The 14,667-nt window shown below is 40.8% G+C and overlaps 1 protein-coding gene across 2 annotated transcripts in view; it reads left to right on the top strand.

The window, feature by feature from the left end:
• LOC124615805 (acetylcholine receptor subunit beta-like 1) overlaps nucleotides 1-14,667 on the top strand; it is an 882,018-nt gene that overhangs the window by 644,527 nt on the left and 222,824 nt on the right. For both annotated transcript variants that reach the window (XM_047143944.1, XM_047143943.1), the window contains one exon: nucleotides 12,492-12,582. In XM_047143944.1, the coding sequence (XP_046999900.1) occupies nucleotides 12,492-12,582 (91 nt within the window). The remainder of the gene's footprint in view (nucleotides 1-12,491; nucleotides 12,583-14,667) is intronic.

Raw genomic sequence — 14,667 nt, 5'->3', positions numbered from 1 at the left:
CTACAACAGTATTTTCGAAGCTTTTTGATCAAATTCTTTAGCTGGCGGTAAAAATAGATATCACAGGGTTGAACTAGCAAAGTGCGTTTGAGGGAAATCACTTTAATAATGCACGACGGCAATCCTTCGTAATGAAAAATCTCGTCGTATAATTGTGGATTCGTTTGTCCTCTCCACGAGCAATTAGCGGAATAAATTTGTTCTCCTACACATAAGGCTTCATCACATGAGTCAAAAGCTTTTTATATAAGATAGTTCAAACTTTCCCAGATTTTGATTAAATAAAGGCATTTCCACATGTTGCCAGGTATTCGTACAACGTTTTTTGACTCATCGATCCAAAATTTTCATTTACATTTCCTTTTCTTGTCTTTCATAAGAATATTTATAAACGCAATATACCGAGCATTACTTATGTTTATTTGGTGTGTAATTAACGAAAAAACTGAAAATAAAACAAAATGTTTCCGCATAGCGTCTTGATTTCAAGTCCCTCGGATCACTGCTCTTTACTGATTTTTCCCCTCTTCTATCTATCTGTTTCTCCGGCATGTCGCATAATAACTTTCAAATTCCTCAGATGAAAACTTCACTCTTTTTTTTCCTGATGGTCACCAGTCCCATTAAAGGAAACGGTGAGCTGCCCTGCCGACTTCCATTGCGCCAACTGCTATCTGCGAACTGCATAACGTAAATGGCTCATCCCTGACCCGACCCGAGCCAGAAATATTATTTTTTTCTAAACTTTTAGCCGGCCTCTGTGACCGAGCGGTTCTAGGCACTTCAGTCCGGAGCCTTGCGGCTGCTACGATCGCAGGTTCGAATCCTGCTTCGGGCATGGATGTGTGTGGTGTCCTTAGGTTAGTTAGGTTTAAGTAGTTCTAAGTGTAGGGGACGATGACCTCAGATGTTAAGACCCACAGTGCTTAGAGCCATTTTTCCTGTCAGAGATGTCACAGTTCATAGTAACTGACGGAAAGTTATCGAGTAAAGCAGAAATGATTTCTGTCGTTTCCCAAGGTAGTTTTACAGCCCCTCTGCTGTTCCTTATCTATACAAACTATTTAGAAGACAATATGAGGATCCCTCTTAGGTTGTTTGCAGACGATTCTGTCATTTGTCCTCTAGTAAAGACATCAGAAGATCGAAACCAAATTGCAAACCGATTTAGAAAAGATATCTATATGGTGCAAAAATTGGCAATTGACTCTAAATGATGATCCACATGAGTGCAAAGAGAAATCCGTTAAACTTTGCTTTCACGATAAAACAATCAAATCTAAAGACTGCAAATTCAACTATATATCTGGTAATTACTATTACGAACAACCTAAATTGGAAAGAACACATAGAAAAAGTGAGGAAGGCAAACCAAAACTGGATTTTTTGGCAGAACACTTAGAAGATGCAATATATCTACTAAAGAGACTCCCTGAATTGCGCTTGTCCTTCCTCTTTTGGACTACTGCTGCGCGGTGTTGGATCCTTACCAGATAGTATTAACGGAGAAGATCGAGAAAGTTTAAAGAAGAGCAACATCATTATCGAGAAATACAGGAGAGAATGACACGGCCATGATACAAAATTTTTGATGGACATCATTAGAGCAAAGGTGTTTCTCATTCCGGCGTGACCCTCTCACGACATTTCAATCACCACCTTTCTCTCCCGAATGCGAAAACTTTTTGTTGACGTCGACGTACGTAGGGAGAAACGATCATCATAATAACATAACGGAAATCAGAGCTCGCACGGAAAGGTATAGACGTTCATTTTCTGCAGGTGCTATTCGAGAGTGGAACAACAGAGAATTATTGCGAAGGTGGTTCGATGAACCCTCTTCCAGGCACTTACGTGTGATTTGCAGCGTAGCCATGTAGATGCAGATGTAAGTAAAAAACATTGAGAATTTCACACTTGTTGATGGCTGCTTTTTCTACTTCTGTCAACTGTATTGACTTAATTGTGGTACTGATTTATTAACTGCATTTCGTTATATATCTTCTTCTACAGCTACATCTGCACATTTTCGTTATAGTCCTTCCTTTAATGTTACTTCAGCATTACTGTAGACTTGAACGTAGACACAGACCGTTTCGAAGCCAAAAATGCGTAGTATCCTGCTAATTCGCGACAATTTGGGATACTTTGTTTCATTAAAAAAGCCGTTTTCGTAACGTTATCATACTAAAAAGCGTTTTTTCGTCAGTTTAGTGAACACTGCATATAAGTATAATTAATAGACGACAATATTATCTCCCACATTATACAAAACAGTCTGATAATGCTCTGATCGTTTTTCGACTTCACGCCTGTAGACAATATGTTGGTAGCACTTCACACCTTGCACGTTACACTGTTTAAGAGAGAGCCAAGCAGTTTAGCTGGGCGTAACGATAAAGTAAGGGGATCGCCTGAATTCTGTCACCTACTGAAATTCCGTCTCGTCGATAAGATCAGAAATGTGTTTTTTCGACAATGACGTGTCACAGGCAGTTCAGACATGTTATAACATTTCCATATGCACTTGAGAGTGCCTACAAAGCCTAAATCATGATCGTGTAAACTAAATGAACAATTATCAAATGGCACAAAATTTCTTTCAAAAAAGTTCCGTATTTTGGCAGTGAATTGGTGAATCTAGTGTGGTATCATCGCAGTTGAAGTGGAAATGGTAAGGCTAATTATGACCCTGAGTAACTTTTAATTGTACTTTGATCACCTAGTACGCTGAATTGTTTTCCGGGACTTGTGGATTCTAAACGTGATAACAGGCTACTTCACACTCATAGAACGATGCCGTGAAAGACATATTATGTTTTGGTAAAAGGAACTAATACAACAGAGACGATTTCAGTAGCCTGTAGAGACAATTTTAGTAGCAATGCTAGGAAAGAATAGATCGCAAGATAATGCCGTTACGTGCCATAATAAAGCATTCTAAATGTTCTAAATAAGGAAAAGGTCTCGATGAAACCTGAAATAATTAAAACTTGTTGTTACTTAGGGATATCATCTTATCACATAACAACAAGCAGGTTTTGGATGAAGCACAGTAGCTCACAAAGAATAATGTAAATATTAACAGGTGGTATGCTGTATTTTTCATTGACGAGATGTTAAATGCTATTAAAAATAGGAACATCGACCCATTAAAAACTGCAGAAATGGATAGAAATGTTAAAGTTTAGTCATACGACAAAATGCGTGCCTGTTTACATGCTGTCATTTGCAAGAAATCATCGTTTCGATATCTTGAATCGTTTATGATATGAGGTGGCTGTTATAACTAGGCGATTCGCGATGCAGGCTGTCAGAACTGGGTTCAGTGCGTGCAACCCTTCGGCGAGACATACAAATCAATATTTCTAGAGGAGAGATATATATCGTGGAGCTCTCAACTTTAAGTACAATTTCAATATATTTGACACATTTTATACACAGCACTGTATGACCCAACCAATCCCTCATACGTAAATTGAATTACAGCTTAATGTTATACACAGATTTTACTTCACTTCTTATACACAAATTTCTGAACGTAATACTGCATGGTGGATTTGCGTTGACTCTCGTAGTTACGCATTGGGTACTGAATTTTCGACATATTTCGACATATTGGGAGTTTTTGTCAGATGAGAAACTTCATAAGTACTGTTCATCCTCTAAGCGCAATGCTGAAAAGCGGTGTTAATAGCAACGACTGCAGTGGCAGCAGCGAAAGCGAGAGAAACATACACAATCTGTTCTAGAAGTGGTCGAACCTAGCAACCTAGCCCACGCCACAGCTGCGGCCTCTGCCCCCTCTGTAGAGGAGTAACCAATGGGTCTGGACTCCAACCGCACATGGACGCAGCCTCCCTAGCAAGTAAACCGAGCTGGGGAAGGAGGGGGGATGGGAGGAGCGGCGAAACCTCAGCAGCCTGGTCCAGCTCGCGCCACCTGGGACAGCGTGAGCCCTGCTGGCCGCTCGCATCTCGAATGGACAGAGGCTCTCGAACTTATGAGTGCACGTCACAACTGCTTAAATAATACCCCCAAACGTTCCTGCTTCAGACATAAACAAAATTTTGTTGCATCAGCTGACACACTTAGCCTGTCGACAATAGCGAAGTGTGCTAGCAAAGTTTTTGCAACGTAATTGTTATTGTTGCAAATATAGCACATCTAATTATTTAAAGAAATAAAACACTTTTCGCAGTCCTCGTAGTGCTACTTCCACAGACGTCTGAAATGGTTCAAATGGCTCTGAGCACTATGGGATTCAACATCTGTGGTCATCAGTCCCCTAGAACTACTTAAACCTAACTAACCTAAGGACATCACACACATCCATGCCCGAGGCAGGATTCGAACCTGCGACCGCACAGACGTCTGACGTGACATCAAGGTGTCGGACACAGTCTGGCCCCATGTACAAGTTGCCGACTACGTCTCACACCATCACGTTGTTTGAGTGCTAAATGGTTGAAACAAAACGTCTCTGCTTCATCAGCAAATAAAAAAAGTTCCTACTTCATGTTTCAAACATTACATACAGATCTGACGCTGGTGGTGATTGTGTATAACAATAAAATACAGTAGCCAATCCGTATGACACACAAAAGTGAATCACCTTGAATTTGTTTGAATTTCCCACCATATTATCATAGCAAAAGTATCCAATATTGCATCGGGGATAGGGACGGGAGTGGAAGAATCCTATTTCTGTGCTAGAACGATTCATGAAGGAGAAGTAGCGGGGTGGGAAATCCTTTGTCTGCTCCAGGACTGGTGGGTGGGCGAGAGGTGGCGGTGACCCTGGGAGAAGGAGGGGGTGATAATTCCTTGTCTGTGCCAGGATCTACCGACACTCCCGACTGGCCGAAGTAGAGGGGTATAAAGTGCAGACTGGCAATAGCGAGAAAAGTGTCTCTGAGAAAGAGAAACCTGTTAACATCGAATATAAACATAAACTTTTATATGAGGTTTGCCCCGAAGGTATTACGCAGCATTTTTTCCTCAACAATTCTTTATTGAACATAATGAGAATTACACATACGATATAATGGTATTTTATCTCCACACCCTATTTTTCCTCGTAATGTCCGTCGCGTTCTAAGGCCTTCCTCTAACGAGAAACAAGGGCGGGTATGCCCTGTGGGTACCAATCTTTGTCCTGATAGCGGAGTCAGTGCTTCACTGTGTGAATCTCCTTCTCATCGTCCTCAAAATGTCTCCCACGAATGGCATCCTCTAAGGGCCCAAACAAGTGGAAGTCCAAAGGGGCTAGGTCAGGTGTCTCAAGTGGGGCAGCCGTGAATGGTCTCCCCGACCGCTGCAAATCGTGGAGCTGCGCCGAATCGCCTTCTGATGACCCCAACTTCCGTGCCCTGTGACTAATTGTACTTCTGTCGACAGCAGATGCTCCACAGACTTCGCATAAGCGTTTGCGAATATTCCCAACAGTTTCTTTCTCTGCAGTGAGAAATTCAATGACGGCACGTTGCTTGTAAAGTAAATCACCTACAGACGCCATTTTGAAACTGTCCTGCAGTTACGCTATTTGTCGGAAGTGACGGAAACTTGGCGCGCTCACTGAGGAGACTTCAAATAATACGTACATAACGTTTCGCATTCGTTCCACTGTTTTCGGCTGAGAAAAAAATGCGGTGCATTACTTTCTGGACAACTCTTGTATTTGAGTTAAAAACAAGTCTTCGTTAATTCAAATATTCTACATGCAGTTGGTGTACCAGACAGCCTAATGTAGCAGAAGATATATTACGATAAATGCTAGGAAGCCTTTTCTCAAAAGTATTTATCCGAAGAACACCGCTGTACAGAAGTGAAACGAAGATGATAAACAGTTCAGATCAGAAGAGAATAGAATCTTTTGAAATGTAGTGCTACAGAAGTATGCTAGAGATTAAATCGATGAATACCGTAACTAACGTAGAGGTACAGAATGTAAATGGAGATAAAATAAATTTATGGGCCAGTCAGAGTGAAAGAAGGGACAGATTGATATGACACACAGTGAGGCATCGACGAAACGTAAGTTTGGTGATGTAGGAGGGTATAAGGGGCGGGGGGCAGGTAAAAATTGTAGGAGACCGAGTCTTGAATATAGTAAGCATTTTCAATTGGATGAAGTTGTAGTAGTTATGCAAAGACGGAGGACTGCATAAGATACACTACTGTGAAGAGCAGTATCAGATCATTCTTCGAAAACAAGAGCACAACGACAACACTGACGGAAGTGACTGAAACTTGGCGCGCCCACAATATAAACGTCTCAAAATTAAGATCGTCAGGAAGTGCAAAATGGCTAAGCAGGTATGGCTAGAGGACAAATGTAAGCCGGCCGCGGTGGTCTAGCGGTTCTAGGCGCTCAGTCCGGAACCACGCGACTGCTACGGTCGCAGGTTCGAATCCTGCCTCGGGCATGGATGTGTGTGATGTCCTTAGATTAGTTAGGTGTAAGTAGTTCTAAGTTCTAGGGGACTGATGACCACAGATGTTAAATCCCATAGTGCTCAGAGCCATTTGACAAATGTAAGTATGTAGAGGCGCATATCACTAGGGGTAAGATAGATACTGCCTACAGGAAAATTAAAAATAACTTTGGAGAAAAGAGAAACACTTGCTTGAATATCATGAGCTTTGATGGAAACCCAGTTCTAAGCAAAGAAGAGAAAACAGAAAGGTGGAAGGAGTATACAGAGGGTCTATACAAGGGCGATGTTCTTGAGGAAAATATTATAGAAATGGAAGAGGATGTAGATGAAGATGAAATGGGAGATACGATACTGCGTGAAGAGTTTGACAGAGCACTGAAAGACCTAAGTCGAAACAAGGCCCCGGGAGTAGACAACATTGCATTAGAACTAATGACAGCCTTCGGAGAGCCAGGCCTAACAAAACTCTACTATCTACTGAGCAAGATGTATGGGACAGGCAAAATACCCTCAGACTTCAAGAAGAATATAATAATTCCAATCCCAAAGAAAGCAAGTGTTGACAGATGTGAAAATTACCGAACCATCAGTTTAATAAGCCACGGCTGCAAAACACTAACACGAATTCTTTACAGACGAATGGAAAAACTAGTAGAAGCCGACCTCGGGGAAGATCAGTTTGGATTCCGTAGAAATGTTTGAACACATGAGGCAATTCTGACTCTATGACTTATCTTAGAAAATAGATTAAGGAAAGGCAAACCTACGTTTGTAGCAATTGTAGACTTAGAGAAAGCTGTTGACTAGGTTACTCTCTTTCAAATTCTGAAGGTGGCAGGGGTAAAATACAGGCTATTCACAATTTGTACAGAAACCAGATGGCACTTATAAGAGTCGAAGGGAATAGAAGGGAAGCAGTGGTTGGGAAGGGAGTGAGAAAGGGTTGTAGCTTATCCCCGATTTTATTCAATCTGTATATTGAGCAAGCAGCAAAGGAAACAAAAGAAAAATTCGGAGTAGGAATGAAAATCCATGGAGAAGAAATAAAGACTTTGAGTTTCACCGATGACATTGTAATTCTGTCAGAGACAGCAAAGGACCTGGAAGAGCAGCTGAACGGAATGGACTGTGTCTTGAAAGGAGTATATAAGATGAACATCAACAAAAGCAAAATGAGGATAATGGAATAATATAGTCGAATTAAATCAGGTGATGCTGCGGGAATTAGATTAGGAAATGAGACGCTTAAAGTAGTAAATGAGTTTTGCTATTTGGGGAGCAAAATAACTGATGATGGTCGAAGTAGCAGGGAAAGCGTTTCTGAAGAAGGGAAATTTGTTAAAATCGAGTATAGATTTAAGTGTCAGGAAGTCGTTTCTGAAAGTATTTGTATGGAGTGTAGCCATGTATGGAAGTGAAACGTGGACGATAAATAGTTTGGACAAGAAGAGAATAGAAGCTTTCGAAATGTGGTGCTACAGAAGAATGCTAAAGATTAGATGGGTAGATCACATAACTAATGAGGAGGTATTGAATACTCGTAGAACTGGAGAGAGGAGAAATTTGTGGCACAACTTGACTAGAAGAAGGAATCGGTTGGTAGGGCATATTCTGAGGCATCAAGGGATCACCAATTTAGTATTGGAGGGCAGCGTGAAGAGTGAAAATTGTAGTGGGAGACCAAGAGATGAATACACTAAACAGATTCAGAAGGATGTAGGTTGCAGTAGGTATCGGGAGATGAAAAAGCTTGCACCGGATAGAGTAGCATGGAGAGCTGCATCAAACCAGTCTATGGACTGAAGATCACAACAACAACAACGACAACACCAATAAATAAGTATCCTAACAAGTTTAGCCGAGCAGGGAGTAGGAAAATTTCACGTTTTATGGTGACGGAAAGATAGTTTTGGTTTTTGTAAATTGAGGACGTTGAAACTAAGTGACGGATACGAGAGTGGTGAATTCACGCTCGTGATCCTTCATATGCGACCTCTGACAAGCATGGTTTACTAGTAAGACGGGCGCTGCGTAAATCAATAATTGTAAGAAAAGCAACATTGACTGCATTGCATATCAGCGCTGCTCCCAGCTTACTCTTCTGGCAACTCTGGATGATCGTAATGGTGGTCCCTTCTCCTGATAGTTAAAACTATCCAAAGGAGACCAAAGAGGATAAAAGTGCCATGGCAGCTCATGTGATGTGTGAACATTCCTTTACTTCATATAATTAAATCGTTATAAAAGACGAGTATTATAAAATTCTTTTTACCTTTCAACTGTGGTACCATCGCGGAGAACCCCACAGGGAATTGTGGGCTGCAAAGTACTGGGACAAAGGTTACCAAAGTAAAAATTCTCGCCATTGTGGTTAAAAAGAGATAGAAATGCTCTGATTTAGCTGATGTCATGAGGATTTTGGTGATTTCATTAGGAAATGTAAAACTCAGTGAGTGCAGGCTTTGGCTAGATTGCGCCCACTTAAACACAGTTCTGCATTATTATCAGAATTAAAGACGATAAGTACGGAAAGCGTGATCGGTACAGAAAAAGAGCGCAAATGCAGTTTGTCACCCGGTAGCAGCGAAGTCCGTAGCTGTGAAAGATGTCCAGCCTTTTGTTATGGAGAGTCTGAGATGGCAGATAGTGGAACGTGACACAAACTGTTTCTCTCGCAGACACTCAAGTCCGTTCTCACTTCTGTCTGCCGGAGTGGGGTTTTATAGGCTCTCTAGTATTATGTTCTGGTTTGGACTTCCGAACATTTAATAATGCATCTATTAGTGGAGGCTGTTTTTCTTTTTTTTTTTTTTTTTTTTTTTTTGGAAGCCAAGGAATATGTCTACTTCGGTAATAAAGAGAAACAGATGGGACTGTTTAGAGACACAGGACGCCCTCATCGTTCCTAGGGAGTCAAAGCGGGGAAACTAAGCAGTATTTTTCTTTCCAGTAAGAAGTTTCAGCAAAAGACCCCAGGACGGTACATTCTCCACTTTGTCTCTTGGGCCTAGCCTGCCATCTCGGATAATGAAACTTACTCGTAATAAATGCCTTACTGTTTTCACTCTGGCCACTAAAATGGCTTTCTTCATAAAATATTATGATAGGGATCATTTTTGCGCCACACATCTTAAAAATTTTATTAAAAAAATTTATAGCATTAGGTTATAGTGTAATGTCACTTTCGTACACATAAATTTGTGTCTCACACGTTCTAGCTGCCAATTTCATCTGAGAAATTTGTTTTCTGTCAGAGTTCCAAATCTTTTACAGCTGTTTTGTATCATCTATCAACAGCACTGAATGAGTTTCCGTTCTGCGTCTGCAAACTGTTCAGTCCACAGACTTTAAAACTGTATTAAATGTTGCCTTCATTATGGTGTATATCGGAGTGTTTTATGTGCTAATCTATTTTATGAAATCACTAAGACTTGCAGCTTCTATTTCTACTACACACCATTGGATTCTTTCTTTCTTTGTACCCTCACTTTTCATTCTGTCCCTTAAACTTGCGCCACTCGCAAAATGAAATAACCTCACCTGTGTAATTTTTATTACAGTCGTTATTGCTCCCTTATTTGGTACCGCGTAGAACAAATAGTTTCGATGAGTCACTGTAATATCTTGTTCGGTTTCAATATCACATTCACTTCTTTGTTTTCTGTAATTCCATTTACGGTATTGTATTTTATTAATTTCTTCTCTGTATCTGTTTGGCTTGTTAACCACAAAATGTGATTACAAACTTCTAAAAACGGTTACTTGCTCTAGAATTAAATTATTTATAGATGTTTTAACGGTTTAAAGCCATTTATTAGTTCAATCTTTTCAGTTTATTCTTGGTTCCCCAAGTTTTTGTATTCTGCTATGCGGTTTGGAACTTTACAAATTGTCATCTCCGCTAGACAATAGTTTCAGTTCGTCAGAAGTTAATAAGGTTCGCACTGTTGTATTTCTGTCACTATTTACACCACGTGGATTCATGATAATATTCTGTCGGAGAAAAAGTCACAGCACCAAAAAATTGTTGATTTAGAGTAATTAAATTTTGGGATTACATTCGTCTAGGTAACACGTTTTACTGATTTGCATTATAAGATCACAGATTGATGTAAGTATGAGATAAGCCATTGCAAATATGAAATGGTGGTTATTAATAACCAGTGTAATCGACAGAACGTTAATGCAAGCATACAAACGTCCATGCATTGTGATGTACAGGAGCCGGATGTAAGTGTGTGGGATGGAGTGCCATACTTGTTGCACCGAGGACGTTCAATACAGGGACGGTTAACGCTGGTTGTGCATGACGCTGGAGTTGTCGTTCGATGATGTCCTATACGTGCCCGATTGGAGACATATCTGGTGGTCGAACAGGCCAGGGCAATATCTCGACATCTAAAGAGCATGTGGGGTTGCAACTGAGGTAAGTGGGTGAGCGTTATCCTCTTCGAAAACACCCCCTGGAATGTTGTTCGTGAATGGCGGCACAACAGGTCGAATTACTAGACTGAGGTACAATTTTGCAGTCAGGGTGCGTGGGATGGCCACAAGAGTGCTCCTGGTGTCGCACGAAATCGGACCCTGGCGCGACTCCAGATGTAGACCCAGTGTGTCTAGCACGCAGACTGGTTGGTTGTAGGCCCTCAGCTGGCCTCCTCTTCCTCCTAACCGACACACGGTCATTACTAGCAGTGCATCAGAAAACACAACAGACCACCACCACGCCCTCCAGTGAGCCCTCGCTTGACACCACTGAAGTCGCAAATGGTGGTCGTTTGGAGGCCTTAAAGGCATTCTTGACGAAAATCAGTTAAACACTACCAATCTCATAGGTAACTAACGCTCACAGCGTGTATTTAAAACAAACCTGATTTGCATTCTGACAGCGGCGCTACAAGGGCCACTCTTGTATGACTGGCGCGGAATTTGAATAGATGTAGAAACACAGCTACGCACTTTCGTTTATGTCGCATAACTCCTTCTTGGTGTTGCGATATTTGTTCTGTCAGCTTATGTTGTGGACTTCCTTCTGCACTTTTCTCAGCTTATTTGCATAAAATCATACGGAATGAAAGCAGAGCAACGTCGAAACTAAAAATCTCGGCAGTAATTACATTCAAAAGAATCACCTGATACAAAAATAAGCACTTAAAAACCTATAAGACTAAAATTTCATCAAATAAAACAAAAACCATGGTAATCTCAGGTAGAATATAGTGAAATACTTATAAATGATTCACACATCTAGAGTTTGGAATGTCAGCTTCCTCCAATAGCATGGATTTAGACAAAAACGTACAAAATTATCATAGCATGAAAAAATACACCAAAGGAAAAGTATGAAGACTGAGCTAGGCATCTGATTACAAAGAAGTATTATGACGTCTAGCCTATAATAGTACAAATCAGTGAAATACAGAACTAACAAAATTACTGAGCGTCAGAAATGAGGTTTCTAAGAGCTACATTGCGTAAAAACAATAGATCAAATTAGACATGTTGACACCACCTGGAGCGCAAAGGAAGATTTGAAAGAGTACTTGCACAAATTGTTTCAACAGATACTGAGCGTACCCACAAAGAGTCCACCGTCGCAAGGACTTGGGATGAGCCAGCAAATAATGACGAGAGCAGTTCTTCCCTTGTTTTCACAGTGGGCCTTCATCCGGCCGTTGATTTGTATACATAAGAAGAAGAAGAAGAAGAAGATGAAAAAGTAGAAGAATGATTTATTTCTTTCTATTACTGGAATCATACCCTTGTATGAGTCACTAATTAATTGTTACAGCTCCCTATGTTTACATAGTTTCACATTTTTAGAAACGAGATTTATGAAGGTTGTAGCTGCTGCAAAGTAGGAAAGAGAATGTCAAACATTTTTCTTTTTTGCTTCTAACTGTTGTTGTGGTCGTATCTACGTAGCAAAGCACCTACTAGCTTCCTTTACCTGGAGAAGCACAGTAACTGCGCCCGCTACGACGCACAAACAATTTTTTATTTGCAGGTTTTGTGGTCTCATGCATCACCTGGATGTTCTTTGTGTTGCAGTGCCGACGGGAACTACGAGGTGCGCTACAAGTCCAACGTGCTCATCTACCCCAACGGCGAGGTGCTCTGGGTCCCGCCTGCCATCTACCAGGTAATTCTTACCCTGACAGAGCTCCCCGTCTGGCGAGTGGGTCTGCTTATAAAACAACGACAAGTTTAACCAACACAGAGGAGTCCTAAAACTTAATTTGTAGCCAAGAGAGCTGTTCTTGGAGAAAGAAGTTCGGTCATTTTCAATCCCTAGAAGGGGTAGAGTAAGGGGAGCTCTGCCCCTGAGGCCAACAAGAGCAGACGCTTTGTTTCCCACTCGCTTTTCTTTATTCTTGACATTCAACCTTCTCCTTTATTATAGGAGTTATACTAAAATCTTCTATGGCCAATTCAGTGCGTTGTCTCTGATGTTTATAAACATATTTGGAATTTTGTTTTGTAATGTATAGGGGGCGCCATACTGCAGAATGACTGTGCACCTGCTGTTTCCTCCAACCATCAGTATCAGAAGTTAACGCCCATTTGCGTCAGCTTTTTTTAAGGTTCCTTAAAGTCTAGCTTAACGTGCACTATGGACAAAGTGACCTCTAACTGATATGGTACTATACCACATATGCATAATCTTTCCGTATTTTCGGCCCACAGTCATGTAGTGATGTTTAAATGATATTTCCTCAATTTGACTGTACAGATTTCTTTATTTTATATTAGTATGATGATGGCTTCACTTAAAGAAGTCCAATTTTATCCAACACTGTTCTACTTGATAATAGCTTAAGACCTAAATCATGATAGTAAAATGAAACAAACAAATTTTGTACAGCGAAATGGCGGAAATATCATTCAATAATATACATAGATATTTATTTGAGGTCACCAAAAACTTTAACAATAATCAATGTTTGGAAAAGCGATTGCATAAGGCTGATGTTCAGTGGTAACGTGAGCATACCGCGTCGCTTAGGCGCCTTGCTCAGTTGCTTTTGGAAACGTGTTTCTTCTGTCGTTGTCAATATCATTCATACATACTATAAAAGTGGACGTATCTATGTTTTTATGTCTGTTCCACATCACGTAAACCAGTTGTTCGATTGTAACAGAACTTGCTACACAAAACGCTTACTGTCTGGAAAGAACCACTGTGATGGTAAGAATCACACATCTCTCACATTGGTAGGGGTGACAAGGAGACTAACTCACGACACGCAAATAACCAGACTACATTCATCCAGTTTTTGGGGATGACAGTATTAGTGACTTCCAACCATCTTCACACATAATTTCAAACTTTTACGAGACTTTTTATCGCTGACACCCGCCACAAAATGATGAAAGAGAAAAACATTATCGCTTAATACCTTTTTGCTGTTCATGCAGCAAAACTGCTGCATCAGACATGACCGTTTAATTTATTACCTCTTTATTGCTATTTGCAACACATTTTGCAGACCGCGTTAACATATACCACTGAATGTACCTGCAAAAAAAGTATTATTGTACGACGTATAGTTCAGTAGATGTAGCGTCATGAACACTGACATGCGTGTAAAACTGCCTTATCAGGCATGACAATTTAATTTATTACTTCTTTACTACTACCTCTATTCACAATACATTTCACAGACAGCATCAACATATACCAATGGATGTGTCTGCAAAATTATATTATTTTATGACACACAGTTCAGGAAATATGACGTCTTATTGAGCTGTGTGAGAACTAAACTGCAGGGAAGAATTCGCTAGAGGAACTGGTGAAATACGTCAACAAATATATGTGAAATGTGTTACATATCTGTGAAATAAGCATACGCGGACAAAGCGATGGAGAAAAAGCTCCTCATCTAAATCGCTGGGTGTATTTCAACTAAAGTTGATACACTCTGAAAAGAAATACCGTCAGGATAAGAACCAGCGATCTCTTATTGGGGTGAGACAATGGAGGAGGAGGCGATGGACAAACAGGGAAGGGGAAGCAGCACCGTCACAGATAGAGAGGAGGACGAGATAGCCACATAGAAGTGGAGGGGGAAATGGACAGAGAATAGAAAGAGGAGGGATAGAAGGGGGAGGAAGAGATGGACAGAGGGAGGGGAAGGAGGAAATGGACAGAGAAATGGAGGAGGACAGACAAAGACAGAAGGAGCAGGAAATGGACAGAGAGTGGGGGGAGAAGGAGGTGGAG

This window comes from Schistocerca americana, chromosome 5, assembly GCF_021461395.2.
Source record: "Schistocerca americana isolate TAMUIC-IGC-003095 chromosome 5, iqSchAmer2.1, whole genome shotgun sequence".
Classification (NCBI taxonomy): domain Eukaryota; kingdom Metazoa; phylum Arthropoda; class Insecta; order Orthoptera; family Acrididae; genus Schistocerca; species Schistocerca americana.
Note: the sequence above shows the minus strand (reverse complement) of the source record. Positions and strands in the feature narration are given on the sequence as shown.